The sequence below is a fragment of the Gopherus flavomarginatus genome, chromosome 12 (genome assembly GCF_025201925.1).
Source record: "Gopherus flavomarginatus isolate rGopFla2 chromosome 12, rGopFla2.mat.asm, whole genome shotgun sequence".
Taxonomy (NCBI): Eukaryota; Metazoa; Chordata; order Testudines; family Testudinidae; genus Gopherus; species Gopherus flavomarginatus.
The window spans coordinates 38,657,121-38,672,542 of NC_066628.1; the positions used below are offsets into that span (position 1 = coordinate 38,657,121).

The 15,422-nt window shown below is 47.4% G+C and overlaps 1 protein-coding gene across 2 annotated transcripts in view; it reads right to left on the reverse strand.

The window, feature by feature from the left end:
• Positions 1-1,173: 1,173 nt before the first annotated feature.
• The window catches only part of TMEM104 (transmembrane protein 104), a 65,046-nt gene continuing 50,797 nt past the window's right edge, over positions 1,174-15,422 (reverse strand). For both annotated transcript variants that reach the window (XM_050920844.1, XM_050920845.1), the window contains one exon: positions 1,174-2,660. In XM_050920844.1, the coding sequence (XP_050776801.1) occupies positions 1,900-2,660 (761 nt within the window). In that variant the 3' untranslated portion in view covers positions 1,174-1,899. The remainder of the gene's footprint in view (positions 2,661-15,422) is intronic.

The following is a 15,422-nucleotide window of genomic DNA, read 5'->3' on the forward strand; positions in this document are numbered from 1 at the left end:
GGGTGTGAGAGGTCCCCCACCCCCCTCAAGCTTTTTGAAGAAAGCTGCTTTTGCACAGCCCCTGCCACCTGAATGTTTCCATGGCAGGAAGTGCTTCATGTCACACAGAAACCTGAAGCTTGTATTAAAAAGAAAGCTTAATTAAAAAAAGATTGTATGCCCAAGCTCACCACCGGTGAAAAGTGACATTTAATATAGCAGTAGCACTGGGAGCAGGAGACTGGCAGCTGTCTTTGAACATGACTTAATGACAGGGGGGGAAATGTCTTAAAAGATTTAAGGTAAAAAGTTTAACAGTAAAAGTTCTGCCTCCTGTTATTAAAGCCTTTATTTTATGACCTTTGACTCTGGGCCCTCAGATTGCTAGAGTAATAAACGTGTCACTTTGCAGTAAGAGAGTCAGCAGCCCCTACAGCAGAGATTTAATCAAAGATTGTTGGTGTCCAATACAATAGACAGTTCTCATGCAAGAAGAGAAGCGTCTCTCAGCCTGTAAGCTGGGGTACGGTGTGCTAAGTGGAATTTTTGTAGGGTGGATGATTCTTAAACTCTGTCTCGAACAGATGCAAGAAAAATTCTTAACCCTAGGCAGAGGGAGAAGGTAGAAGTAGGATAATAGCATTATGGACCATTTCCAGTGCATCTTCTATGTTTTTGCTCTCTGCTTATATTTCTGAGCTCCATTTCTGTAGTGAGACAGCACAGTGAGTGGGGCAGTGCTGAATTCTCCAGCTGGCACTACATTCTCCCCTGAGTTAACACCCAGCTTGTTTCAAGGCTAATTACCCAGAGCAAGAGACTGGAAATGTCAGTACGCCCAGCAAGTGCTTGAGGGTCTAATGCATGTCACCAACAGGTAATTAGCACCTCCCAAGGCCACACAGATCCTGACTGCTGTGGCTATAGTCTGCCCTGCTGCTCCAGCTCTTGTGAGATCTGTTCTGACAGTTGAGGCCACTTAGCAGCACCAAAGAGCTAACAAAGTGAGGAAGCAACTGGGATCCAGAGCCTCGCAGAATGGGTTTGCCTTGGGACGGAGAGTTCAGGCAACCAGAAAAAGTGGCTGGAGCAGAACTCCAGGACCAAGGGTTGGTATAATCTTATCAAACAGGCAAATGAGCTAATCCAGACCCATTGAGTCCACACGTTCTACCCCACAGACCACACAGCAAATAAAACAAAAGGCCAATGGTTTCTCAAAAGGTAGTAACAGAAATGGAGAAACCGTGAGAAAGATTTGTAACAGGACCAGTCATAGTAACCACATAGAAGCCCATTGCTTTCTACAGTTTCCTGACTCATCCTCCAGACATGCCACCAGTTGTCATCCCTAGTTAACCGGCTCCCTCACTGTGCACTTGAAAATCTTTAACAGAACCAAAAAAGTCTGCTACTTCCTTGGTGAGAGGTAAGCAGATCACTCCAGAGAACTACTGTTGGATTGTGTTAGCAGTTATAACAGTTCCCTGTCTCTGGCAGAGATATTTGTCCAGCTCTCATGGGGAGCAGATGCAGGCCAGACAGCCTTCCATGTGCCGAAACCTGCAGCACTATAAGGAGGCTGCTCCTGGACAGAGAGGAAGATGCTCTGTCATGGAGCTTCCCCAACTCAAGGCAGAAACGGTCAGACACTGTATAACCATGAAGGCCTTCTGAGAGTTCCCAACCCTTCACATGTTCAGTTTGAGAACCAGAATCAAAAGGAGGTTGAGCAAGTTACATCAGCACCCAAGGTGAAGAGAGGATAAAAAGTCCTGACGTCCAGATTAAACCTGCATCAACAAGCTGATTGCTTGCGAAGAGCAGGTTGTTGGGTTTTTGTAAACGGAGTCTGAAAAAGGAATTGAAATCCTGGAATCTCCTCCAGAGCCCTGGATGAAGAATGCCGCTGCCCCATCATCAGAGTTTTGTCTCGCTCAGGATGATATTTGCAGTTACAAACACAAAGCAGAAAAGACTCCAGAGCAGCACAAACCAGATCCAGAAGATGTGCCGGAAAGGGGACAGATGGTTATTGACTATGCCACTGCCGAAGACCAGCTGACTGTCCTTCCGACTACAGTAGGCCAAGAAAGCTGGGATGATGTACTGGATTCCATTGCCAGCATAGGCTCCCGTGATGCCCACCAAGGACTCCAAATCATGTGTGCAGACAGCCACCAGCACAGGGGGTATCAGAGTGATTGCTGGAAAGACAATCCTATCCACCACCCATGGGTACGTCCCACCTTCCCGGTGGAAGAGGGTCTTCCAGTTGTTCCGCAGGGTCACAGCGATGATCGGGAAGTTAGTGCTGATAGTGAAAACGGGAAAGAGGCCCAGGAAGTAACGAATGAAGGTGATGTTGGTGATGTTACGGTTGGTGAAATTGAGTGTGTACATGTCCATGAGGGTCTCATTGCGGAAGCAGTAGATGGCTGTGAAGGACAGGAGGCTGTAGAAACCCAGTATTAAGATGTAATCCAGCAACACCAGCTTGTTTACATGCTGCTTCTTGGAGATTGGAGTGATGAGGGACGGCAGTGAGTGCTGGCACATGAAGGAGTAGACACACACCCCAAAGAGGTTGGGGATCCCTGAGAGCTGCGCCAGAGGCGGGTGACCTTCCCCTTCACCCTTGCCGATGCGGATGAGGGCCAAAATAATCATGATGACAAAAGCTGCAAAACAAGTGAGAGAGAGAGAGAGAGAGAGAAAAAAAGAATATGGTAAGTCATGCCAGCGTCCAGGTTCCCAAACACAGCTCTCCTCGGCAGCATAATCTCTGCACTGGATCTCGCTACACGTCTACAGGTCAGGAGATAAGGAAAACCAGTTCCCTGTGGAGAATGTGGCAGTGCATATCAAGGAAGAATATACAAGGGAGTTACCACTTTATTGGCTTTCAACACGAGGCTGTACATCAGAGAGAATCCATATGGGAACAGCCTTCTGACTTGGTCTTTAGCAAGTATATCTAACCATCACCCTCTCTCAGGAAATGGGCACGCTGTGCTCTGCAAAGTCCAACACTGCTATCATTCATCACCTCAGGGTCCCTCTTCCTAGCCTCCTTGCAGAGGTATGTGAAACACCTTCCCCCCGGCCCCATGAAGTTAGCCTAAAGGGTATTTGAGAGAGATTACTCTGTGCAGGAGGCAAGATCCTTAACTTTGCCACAGATACCAAATGCCACTCATGAGACTTGCTAGTTGAGGTCCTTGAAGCATTAGCCTGTGGGGTGTGCGTTGGGGATAGTGCGACTCACACAGCTGCTATCACCTGGGAAGGTGGGTGGAACAACCACTAGCACTGGCTATTTCTTGGGCAGGAAGAACAGGCTGTCTACTGCTAATCCCAGAGGAGGGAGAGAAACTAAAGCAGCACTGAAAAAAAAAAAAAAGACATTAAAATTTATCAGTTCCAGGCATAAAATCCATCTGTCTGCCCTTTACCCTGATAATGGGAAAAAACTCAACTAATGATATTTTACTAGCCTGTCAAAACAAGGTACTTGCTATGGACAATAAGAAATATGAACGGCTGGGTTAAAGTCTAGGCAGGAAATGAAGCCTATATCACACTCCAGCAGTAGAACCTGGGCGAAAAGCAGTTAGCCACGTACAAGGGACAACAGCCGAGTAATAGGCACGGTAAAAACCACATCCTGATGTTATGGAAGTCACCGAAAGCCTAGGAAAGCTGGTCACTGGTTGAGTTACCGAAGGGTGAAGCACTCTGCCTGCTTGACAACGAAAGATAGTATTTGCAATTTGAGAGTATATCCACACTACCAGCCGGATCAGCGGGCAGCAATCGATCCAGCAGGGATCGATTTATCGTGTCTAGTCTAGATGTGATAAATTGACCCCCAAGCGCTCTCCCGTCGACTCCTGTACTCCAGCGCTGCAAGAGGTGCAAGGAGAGTCGACAGGGGAGTGACAGCAGTCAAGTCACCGCAGTGAAGACACCACGGTAAGTCGATCTAAGTACGTCAATTTCAGCTACATTATTCGATTCCCCTCCAGTGCAGACCAGGTCTTACATTGGTAATGACTGGGAAGACACGATGGCCCTGGCTCTTGTACAGCTCTGTCTCTGGCTGAGAGGCAAAGCATGGCAATGAGTTACCAGGTAATACAAAAAATAAAATAAAATGCTGACATTCCTATTAGACAGCTTCGAATGTCATAAGTAAAATAGCAGACAAACGAAAGCAGCAAGCCTCCGTGTGGAGCATCCCATAGCAGGTAGGCCATGTGTGTGCTAAAAATGTTGGGTGCCTGCCATAGGGGAACAAGGATGCTCATTTGTTCAGCAACTGTAATGGCTCCTACACCCCCCAGCGCCTGGAGACTCTGTGATGTTGTTGACGACCCCTTGGTGGGAGTAAATCTAAGGAAATATTTGATGTTTACGGAATAAATTTACAAGCACTCTGCTTTATCCAGTCCGTAGAAGGGAACAGATCAACTTCATCCAAAGCCTCCACTGATGCAGAACTGTAACATCTTTTCTCATAAGCCAGGGGCAACGGTACTTCCCAGCATCCAACACAGCCTTGGCACTAAGTGTGCCAGTAACTGGGCCTAGCACCCCAAAACATCCATTTACCCATTTCACTGGCCAAACTCTGATATGTACCCTACTGCAGAGAGTCTAATGCAATAGATTCATAACGCAAGGATGATGACTCCTAAACTCAAAGGGTACACATTACCCATTTCACTCCATATCATAAGCCATTACCCACACTCATCCCCTAAGCCTTTATCATGTCTAGTTACCCACCAGCTCCACCCATTACCCTACAGCACACCCTTTCATTCCCTCTTTAAGAGTGTCCTCCTTGAACTGATCCTCTACCAAATTCACAGCCATGAAAAATATGTCATGGGCTGTGAAATCTGGTCTTCTGTGTGCTTTTACCCTATATTACACAGATTTCATGCAGGAAAACCAGTTTCTCAAACAAGAGGTCCTTCCCCAAAAGGGAGTTGCTGAGGGGGGTCACATTGTGGTATTGCCACCCTTATTTCTGCACTGCCTTCAGAGCTGGGTGGCCGTAGAGTGGCAGCTATTGGCTAGGCCACCAGCTCTGAAGGCAGTGCCCCCCTGCCAGCAGCAGTACAGAAGTAAGGGTGGCAATACCATACCATGCTACCCTTCTGCGCTGCTGCCTTCAGAGCTGAGCGGCCGGAGAGTGGTGGCTGCTAACCGAGGGCCCAGCTCCAAAGGCTGCAGCGCAGAAGTAAGGGTGGCAATACTATACCACGCCATCCTTACTTCTGCACTGCTGCTGACGCCGATGGCTCTGCCTTCAGAGCTGGGATCCCAGCCAACAGTCGCCGCTCTCCAGCTGCCCAGCTCTGAAGGCAGCACTGCCACCTGCAGCAGCGCAGAAGTAAGGGTAGCAGCAGCACAACCCCCCTACTGTAACCTTGCAACTCCCCACCCCCTACACCACCTTTTTGGGTCAGGACCCCTACAATTACACTACCATGAAATTTCAGATTTAAATAGCTGAAATAATGAAATTTACTATTTTTAAAATCTTATGTCCGTGAAATTGACCAATATAGACTGAATTTGGTAGGGCCCCATCAGACTCCATGACACATTTCAGTCCACCCCTCTGCAGTTAGTATTTTATTGGCTGCATGAGCTACCCACTTCAGATTTTTCATCCCCAAGTGAAAGACAACAATGCTGCTGATAATTCTACAAGGGGTCTAGAATATAAACTGGCTGCTACACCAGATCTATTATATAGAGGCATAACTAGAGCAAGATCACACTTAAAAAGTATCAGGCACAACATCCATCCCCGAGACCGGACATAGTGGAGAGAGCTGGGAGGATTCAGAGCTCTCTCCCCTCTGGGTATTTACACACTTTCTCCAATTCTAATCGGAGCCAAGGAAAAAGATGCATTACAAACCCGAAGACAATCAACATAGGAAGGGCCTTTCTAGTTCTCTGGCAAAGCGTTCCCTTCTCCCCAAATTATCACTGACAGAAAGACTCCAGAATGCTTGTTAGTCACTCTAGCAAAAGCAGAAAGACCTTCAAGTCATCCAGAGCCTGCCTCAGGACACGGAGTATACTCAGCAGGGCTGAGCGTGAGCTTGGACAGACTGACAGGAACAAGAAAGGAAACGCAGGACAGGAGAGGACACAACACTCAAAGGAACGAGCAAGACAGGTTACACTGCTGGAAAATGCAAATAGAGGACATTTCTCTCTCGCTTTTGGGAGAAGCGTTCGACTCATGAAGCCCAGTCTTGTATCTCTGTCATATCTTAACTATTTTTAACTGCAAGAGCCCTGCACCTCTTTCCCCGCTGAAGAGAGCACAAATCTCTACCATCTCTGCTCAGTCAAGAGCTGACCTGTATGTTCTCATTCAACAATGCACAGCGGGATTAGCTGAACGTCCTGGTGAGCCTCAGAGTTTGCATTCCTTTTCAGAGTCTTTGTATGGCAGACTGGTAACCTTAGTCAGCTACTCTGTGGGGATCGGAGCACCAGGTGCTTTATTCACACAGGACTCTAGCAGTAGAGCCTTGCAGGCTAGCTTGTTTCCAGTATACTCTCTTACAGCCGGGGAGCAGTGCAGGATCACATTTCCACTGCGCAACCTGCCAGAGTCAATCCCCCCTGGTACTCCCGCCTCCACATTCCATGCCTGTTACGGAGATGGGCCACATGAGACCTGGTACAGCTTTCTACGCAGGTGACCTGCATGCACACAAACACCAAGCTGCGGAAGGAGGCTGCTTCCAGTTCAGAGACAAAAAACAACTCTCCACCTTGCTTCTGAAGTGTTAAGATTTTTTGGTTTAGAATAAAAACTGCTGGAGGTAGAACCTGAGTTGATTCCCTACTTTTTTAGGGTTCTATGTACAGCCCCCCACTTTCACATTCTGCCCATGTCAGCCTACTTCAGTTAGTTATTCTGCTGTTCACCTCACAGTCCACGGCAAGACCAGGAGAAACTGGTGACTTCCATTATAAGAAAAAGTCACGTTTTGTCACGCTGGGAGTCTAGGGCTTGATCTAAAACAGTGTCAAGGAAATGGCCCTCCACTGACTTCCTAATGGCCCTAATGGGATCCCCAGTACAAGGCCACCCACAGTGAGGATTGTAGAATATGCTAGAACTACTGGTGCAACATTTCTACAGCGTTCTGAGAACCTTGGATAGAAGACTGCAGAGAAGATCAAGCTCTTATGTTCCATAGAATGGCTGTATTGCCTAAACGAATTCTCTCCCTGACACGGCTATCCTAGTGAAGCAAGTCTAACAAGAGAGGTTAAAAATCTAGTAATAGCTTGTCAAAGCAGAAGTGCTACTGCTCTGCAAGATGCTCTCAAATGAAATGTTCCCCTAGCTTGGTGTTGGCGACATGTAGGAGTGTTATCCTTTTCAGTGGCTCGTAGCGTGCCCATCTCCCATCCTTTGAGGGGGATGGGGCTGGCTGGGTGAATTGGGAGACTCCCCCACTGAAGTCCCAACCACAGATAGATCCCTATTGCAATGCTTCCCCAGCAGCTGTATTCTCTCTCGGCTATTGGGGTGGAACAGTGTCTCTCTCTTATCCTGGCTGCTGAAATTGGAGAATTAAAAGTTCACATATTAGATTTATTACCTGTCCCTGGGAGGAAGCAAAAGACAAATGAAAACTCTGAAACTAGTTACGCCCAATGATAAATCAAGATGAAAAGAGGATGACAGCCTCTGACTGACAAGCAGTCTCGAACAGATGAGAAAAGGATCCCGTGTGTATGCATGATGCTTCCTGTTCACATCCTTCTATTCTTGGGCTAGCAGGCTGAAGGCAAAGCCAAAATACTCCATTAAAGTAGCCTACGGCTCCAGCACTAACATTCCTATGGTGCTCCTGCACCTGGAAGGAACCTGGTTAGCAGAGAGAAAATGTGTTAAGAAAATTGCTCATGTGTAAGGAATAGGTTTGGGCAGGAGGGACTGAAATATGAAGCAAGGATGGAAGAGATCTTCAAACATCACTTCAGAAGGATGAGAGCCAGAGAAATATAGAAGACAAATATAGCTCTGGTCCCATCCACACTAGCTAGCAGTCACCAAACAAAAAATGGCTGATGACAGAAATCTAGTACAGCTTCTCCAATCAGCATGGATTGGGATTATTTTTCTGAAAATTGCACTTGTCAAACCATGCTGCACTTGTCAAACCATGCTATAGCCTATACCATCCACACCTCACCCAAAGTAGCTTATAGCTTGGCCTTATGCTGATCCAGGAAACTATGCTAGAACCTTGTTTAGAAATTCAGTTGTCACTAGCATGATTTTCAGTTGTTGCACAGACACCACCAAAACTGCAACCATTTCTCCAGGGAACGTAGGAGATAAAAGCAAGAGGATCAGACACCTTCATAGTTGGAGACAGGCTCAGGAATGTCAAGGGCATATGTAAGATGCCTGTACACCACTGGTTCTCCAGTTGTGTTTCATGGAGCACTCCTGGTGAGCTCCGTCATGAAACATTTTGAGACCTAAGCAGTGGGAATTAAAAGTAGGGGGCTGGGAGAAGGATGTCTGTATGAGAACATTTCTTAGTAGGTGCACAGGAGAATGAAAGGAGATGGAGAATGCCCTCTCCACACCATGTGATGAGAACCATATAGATAACCTACCAGGTGAAGGGGTAGAAGAAAGGAGGGAAGGCCAGAAAGATCACAAGAGACTATGAAAAATGAAATGCAACTGTAAAGTGATAGTAATATGATGCAGCACCCCGCCTCTGCTTCCTCCCCCACTCCCCGACACCCAGGTCAACTGCAGCTTCCTTGGAAAACAGTGTTTATGGCTGATTGAAACAATTACACTAGTCAGAGGCAGGTTACATGGTTTCAAGGGGTTACATTCCACCTTTGAGAGCACATCCTTACTGGTGAAGGATGGAAAAGAGGTGACAAATGAAACACAACATGGCTTTTTAATTACTACCCCTGACTGAGATTTTCTGTTGTTCGTGGGGAGAGGACACCAGCTCTCTAACGTGGAGGACACAGGCCTCTGCTGAGAGGAAAGCTAAGACTACCTGTACTCCTTGACCAAAGAGGTTGATTTTAGAAAGATGACAGCTCCGCTATCAAGCTGGCGTGGCCAGATGAGAGAGGAATACACATGAGCCTATATCCGAAAAGCAGCACTGATGGATATCTGGGAGTCTAGGGATATTTAACATTCCATCTGTGCTGGCACTAGTGGATCCATAACACAAAGCCATACAGGGAAGTGAGAAAGTGAAATCAGTCTTTCTGAACTCATCATTTCCTCAGAGCCTGAGTGGGACCCCTCCGTTAGCCTCATGCCTGCCCTGCATTCCTTCACATGGGAAGGGGAAGGGGAAGGGGGGCTGGGCTGGGCTGGGCTGATCTCGGTCAACAGTAGAGTAGGGAATTGGGAAGTCTCAGGCTCACCCCATGCGAGGAGCTGGAGGCATCAATAGGGTGTTCCCAAAGTTTGCCCTCCATCCCCCTGCAAGATGCAAGTGCTGGAAGACAGCACTCTCAGGTTGGCTCCTTGTCCTAGGTGTTCAAGATGTTCCTTCCCATTCTCCTTCAAGGCAGAGGGGTGAGAATGTGGTATGCTCAGATGCCATCCTCAGTGCATTGGGAGCAAGGACAAAAATGCAGTTTTCCCTTCTTCTCTGTGCTCGGAGCAAGTCTGGGACTTGGATCTCTGTCGCTGAATGGTGGTGGGAAAACACAGCCCTCCCATGTTCATACTCCATCCCTCCACATGGAGAGAAGTGGCCAATGGGCCAGTCTTGGGTCACCCCTCTCCTCCACCAAGTTTGCTCTTCACCCTCCACAAGGAGCAGGTGTGGAAAAAGCATTCACCAGTCTGCTGCTCCTCTGTCCCTGCCACATCGCCGATGCACAGTAGGTAGCAGCCTTCACCGGGGGACACGACCTTGGTCTTTCCAATTCCTGGATATTTAAATTTACAGCTGCTATGAGATAGAATTCAGGGAGGTAAGAAGAAAACAATGTCTCTGTTTTGCCATTAAAAACTCATTATGAATATTTGATGATTGAGGCAGGGTGTCCTGGAGCCGGGTGCCTGGAGTGCTTTTAATTTTACTTAGTTGCCAAGGAAGGCTTTCAACATTCATAATAATAAATACATAAAAATCACAGCTGTGAATCCTCCCAAGAATTCGATTCCACTGGTGCTTTCATAGGGCAACAGAAACCCCGGCAAGCCTGAAAAGCTGCTGATACTGGAGAGGTGAAGACTATCTGCCCTTGAGCAGTAAATCCATCCCCCTAGAGCTGCTGCCCCCATATCATGCTCCACAATGATTTTCTGACTTCATCTTTCCTTGTAGCCCATTGGTGCAGCTCTGCATGGTAGGACTGATGCAGCAGAGGCACTATTTTTAGAGGAGTTTTGGAGAGAAAGTTTTGCCTGGAAGGTAGAGAAGTTGCAACCCAGCTTCCAGATCAGCCTTTCGCAGAAGGAAACAGGAAGGTCCCAAGTCAAGATGTGCACCGAGGAGCAGGAAGAAACAAAAGGTGATGTGTCAGTCGCACTGTTCAGATAGAGCATTAACTGGCCAGGACCATGCTGCAAGTCAAGCCTCACTGGTGCTAGGCGACAGAGCGTTTGCTCTCCCAGTGACAATCTGAAAGGTGCTGTATTACAGACTCAGTGTGCACAGGTCCCCCATAATGCCCGGACAGCAGCCAAGGGCCAGTGCAGCAGACTAGGCTTTGTGCTGAACTCTGACTCCAAACACTGTTCCTTCCTCAGGCACTTCCCCCAAGATCTTTAAGACATTCCTGCTTGGAACTACTCCTGAGCACTCAGAGGAGCAGCAGGCTCCAGACCAGCGGCAAGCAGTCGAGCTTTGCAGAGCAACCTCCGTTTCTATTTTCGGCTGGCATTATCCCCTTCGCGGAAGAGAGACGGCAACAGGGATACAAACAGTAAGCGAGATGTGGATAACTGCATATATTTGCTGCACATCATGAATTGTGCCCTTTCCAACAACATCTATTCCCTCAGCCTGGAAACCATGATTAACACTAAACGAGCATCAACAGGTTACACAGACATCTTGCTCTACATGTCATCCCTTCTAAATGAACCGGAGAGTGCTGGGTGCGAAATGCTGCCACACCGCCTTGCTATAAACGGAGGCCCCCTCTGCCTCATTGCCCCCATCTGCCCATTTAGAACTGTTTAAGCAGGCGCCCTGTTACAGCTTTGACACATTTGCAGCAGAGCCATCCATCAGTGCTGGCTGACGCTGTGACAGAGCTTTCCTCTCGAAGCAGAGAATCAATATGCCAGGGGATAACGATAATGAATCACCCTCGCGCAATGCACACCGCTCGCTTCCCATCTCATACGCAAGGCAGCGTGATGGATTCGGGGAGGGAGGGGGCACCAAAAGTGGAAGAGGACGGGAGTAGGCATAGTCTCCCTGGGCCAGCTCCCTTTGGAGATGATTCTGGGAGAAGAAACCACCTCCTTTTTCTAACTCATCTACTGCAGTGATCTCCTGGACCCTTGCCAGTCCAAAGCACATCATTTTATGCAGAATGAGAGCACACTGGCTGGGAGCCCCAGGGTGGCAAGGTTGTCCTAAGGGGCTTGGTGGTAGAAGGCAAGCCCTGGAGTTTGGAAGGGCTCTATCCCATTCCAGCTGAGAAGTGAGAGGGAAGTAAACTGAACAAAAGCAGAGGACGGCTAAGCTGTCTAAGCCTTGGTTCTGAAATACTTCGACACACTGGCAAGACAGGGTTCAAGTCACTTCATCATTCCCAAGTAGAGTCACTGAGCTGCACACAGCTTACGGTGTGGTTCTTTGGGAGGAGACATTAAAAAAAAAACAGAGGCCTTGTCTGCTCTATGTGGACATAAAAAATCCCAATGGCACTTTTTGGAAGGGCAAAGATTTGCCTTGGGAGGTCCTTACCCAATACTGTTGCTTACCCATTGCCAGAATGCCACTAGCCACCTTGCTATTTCCCTTGACCTGAGGAGGTGGGGGTTGCCTTTCAGCCGTGCTCGGTGCGATTAAGTCCACTGATCCTTTGGGATCAGAAGATGCTGGAACTGTACTATACACATAAGCTGTTAAGATAGCTCACTATTACCAGTCACGCTGGTAAAACAAACCTCCAAAATAAGCCCTGAGCGGAATCCTATTAACTCACTCTGAATTAACCCACATTCTCCCCAGAAATTGTATGATCTCACCCAATCAGAGTTCATGAGCCTCAAGCCTCTTGGAGCTGAAGTGGACAAGCTGCTCAACACTTTAGTGAACAGTTCTGTATAAGAGGATGCCAAAAACAACGTGAGATGGAACCATTGTGGTCTGGGCACAGTGTTAGAGGCAATGAGTGGATCTCCCTCTGTGGATGTGGGAGCTAGGAGGCTGTCAAGAATCTTTGACCTGTGTGATGGTGAAGCCTTGAAAGCACAATGCAGGCAACAGTGTCCCTATCTCTGGGGGGCCGTGGGGGCTTGTAAGGAACACAGATGGGCACCTGTGATGAAAACGAGTCAGAGTCATTGGAGAAGGTGGCATCCCTGCTTCTGGGGGAGTTTTACTGATCTCAGACTAGGAAGGGGAAGGAAGAGTTTTTGGCTCTAGAGTTTTTGGCTAGAAGACAGTTATTTCACTAGTTTGAAGTCTGAGGCTCAGTCCACATGGCAAGGAACTGTAGCTCACCCAGGCAGCAAAAGTGCAATGACACACGCTGAACTTCTCAAGATTGTACAACATGGAGCGTGACTTGTGGAGAAAAGCAAAAACAAGGAGGTCGGGGAACAGAAACCATGCATTTAGTGTATCACCCTCATGTTCCACCCACGCTGGCAGCTTTCACTAATACCTTCTGCCACCCTACCAGCAATTACTGCTGCCCTGGCCCTGGGCCAGATGCAGAGACTGTTTCACTAACAAACAATTTTTTAAAAAATGAATCAAGTCTTTCAGCTGTCAAAAGCTCTAGGATAGGATTTTACTGCTGGAAAACACCAACTCTTTGCTTCTTTCTTCCCTGCTCATGGCAATGTTTGCTACAAGATAATTTAGTAGATTTACAGTAATCACCTCCAATCACAACTCCTGCCATTAACTCTGTTGAACCATTCGTCTCTCTGATCCTGTATCAGCTGACATGCTGTACACACGCTGCATCCCGGGGCACCTCGAAGAGAGAACGAATTGTTTTGTACCATGGTGTTACCACTGCTCCTTCATCTGTACACATGGGAGAGGAAAGCTGGTTAGGGACGTTCTTCACTTCCGCTGGAGATCACATGTAAAGTTATTTTCTGCCAACACTCTTTGGATCACCTATGGCAGTGTCCTCAAGCCATTACACCTGGTAGCTAGTCCCAGCTCTGCTTCAGGTATCTAGTGCCTGCTCTGCTACTGACTTGCAATGTGACCTTGGACTATCCACTCCATTGCTCTGTGCCTCAGTTTACCATTCTGTAAAATGGGGACAATACTTTCCTACCTCACAGGGTCACGGTGAGGTTCGATTAACATTTGCACGGTTGGAGGTGCGAGGGCAGAGCAGTGTGTCTGAGGCCAGTGAATCTGTCTCGAAGCTCAACAGCTGCACCTGCTCTGGTTTACTTGGGTCCCCATCCAATGAAGTGTCACTCCATCTGCCAGTGATTTGACATCTCATCTGAATAATACTCTATATTAAGCATCTTTACAGACTCGGCGGAATGCACAGTTGCTCTCACTGCGGATGTTCACTCCCTCCCATCTCAAAATCTGCACAGGTGTCCTCATTCAGGATGTCTTCACAGAATGCGGAAGTGGGTAGTAACCTGCTCCACAGATCTTTCCAAACTGGCTCTGCACCCTCTCGTCACAGGCAGCCATTGCTTTATCTCCTCCTGACTGGAGATGACGTTCTTTTCAGGAACATTAACCCTACTGGCAGGATCTTACCAGTCCCATCCAGCACTGTGTGTCACTCTCAATTTGCATCTGAAGCTATTAGGCTGCGTTCACTCACACCAGCACCATTTCATCCCATCCCACCCTGCAGACAACACTGAAAAGAGCTTCTCAGATATGTTTAAAAAGCAGGCACAGCAGAGAAGCATGGCCTTTTAACTAACTCTTCATAAATATATTCTCTTCTTAGTGAATTATTTATCCCAGAGATCTCCAAAAGGGGCTCTCTCCTCTCCAAAAGGGACCAAGAAAAGCAGGATGAAAGAATGACAGTCAGTATCCTTAAGGCAATCAAAAATGCAATATAATGTCCTGATTTATAGCTCAACTCCCTCCTTCCCGCTCCCAATGGAGGGTGCAAAGAAGAGACTAAGGGCAGAGGTCTAACTGGTCCTTCCTTAAGCTGTCACAGTAAGCTCTGTTTTTAATCACCAGAAGAGCAGCTGCCTAGAGGACTGTACAGTGGCAAACTAATCTCCTTGCAGGAGATTGAAAATATAAAAACTTCAATTATTGTCACTACCGCTACACTAGCCATGGCTATAAGTCTTGTAGTCTCCCTTCTTCCCCATCTGCTAGAACTTGCGTTAAAAAAAAAAATAGCAAGCTGGCCCAAGGATTTTAGGATGGATGACCTCCAGCTTGGCCATTTTATATTTGAATCAGGACAGCAGTGACCAAAAGTCACCACAACACCTGAACTCCGCTTAATGGTCTACGGGACATGATCTTGGACTAATTCTCAGTGGATAAATGTCCGGTCTAAAAGACTCCATCACAATTGTTACATCACTGGCAGTCAAAGTGGAGATGCCAAGGGATGGACTTGGTATGGAAGATAACCTACCCTCTCGGCCCTCAAAGCATGAGGAACATTGGGCAGGTTATTCTTCGCTGCGTAAGTTGCATCTGTTCTGTGGATTCAGAAAGGACTTCAGTGTCCAGGGCTGTGAATCAGGCATCTTGCACCAGCTCTAAATTCAGATGGGAGACAAAGAGAAAACCAAACACACAACCACCCCAAAACAGGTGACTAAATTCCATGGTTCCCAAGGACTGGGACGGGAATTTTTTAGGTGGCTGAGAGGTCAACTGGAGGCCAAAGTGACAGATGCCAGTTCTGAAAGTGAAAGGTTAAACTATTTCAACATCAGTAGAGAGTCTATCTACAACACAGCTTCTTTTGACAACTCTGCTAGTTTCCAGTATGGGTTGACAAGCAGAATTCTTAGAAACCACCGCCCTAACCAAACCGGTCTACCGCCCTGCCAGCATGGCTTCAACTGTATTTTGGAGCTAATGACAATAGGAGATATTCCTTCAGAGAAGCCTGGGCCTTTGAGATGGGAGAGGATGGTGGTGGTGAGAAATTAAATCCCCAGGCAAATGACCCTTTGTGTTATTGTTTAATTACTTAAAGTTATGGAAACAGGTAAACAGAGAAAT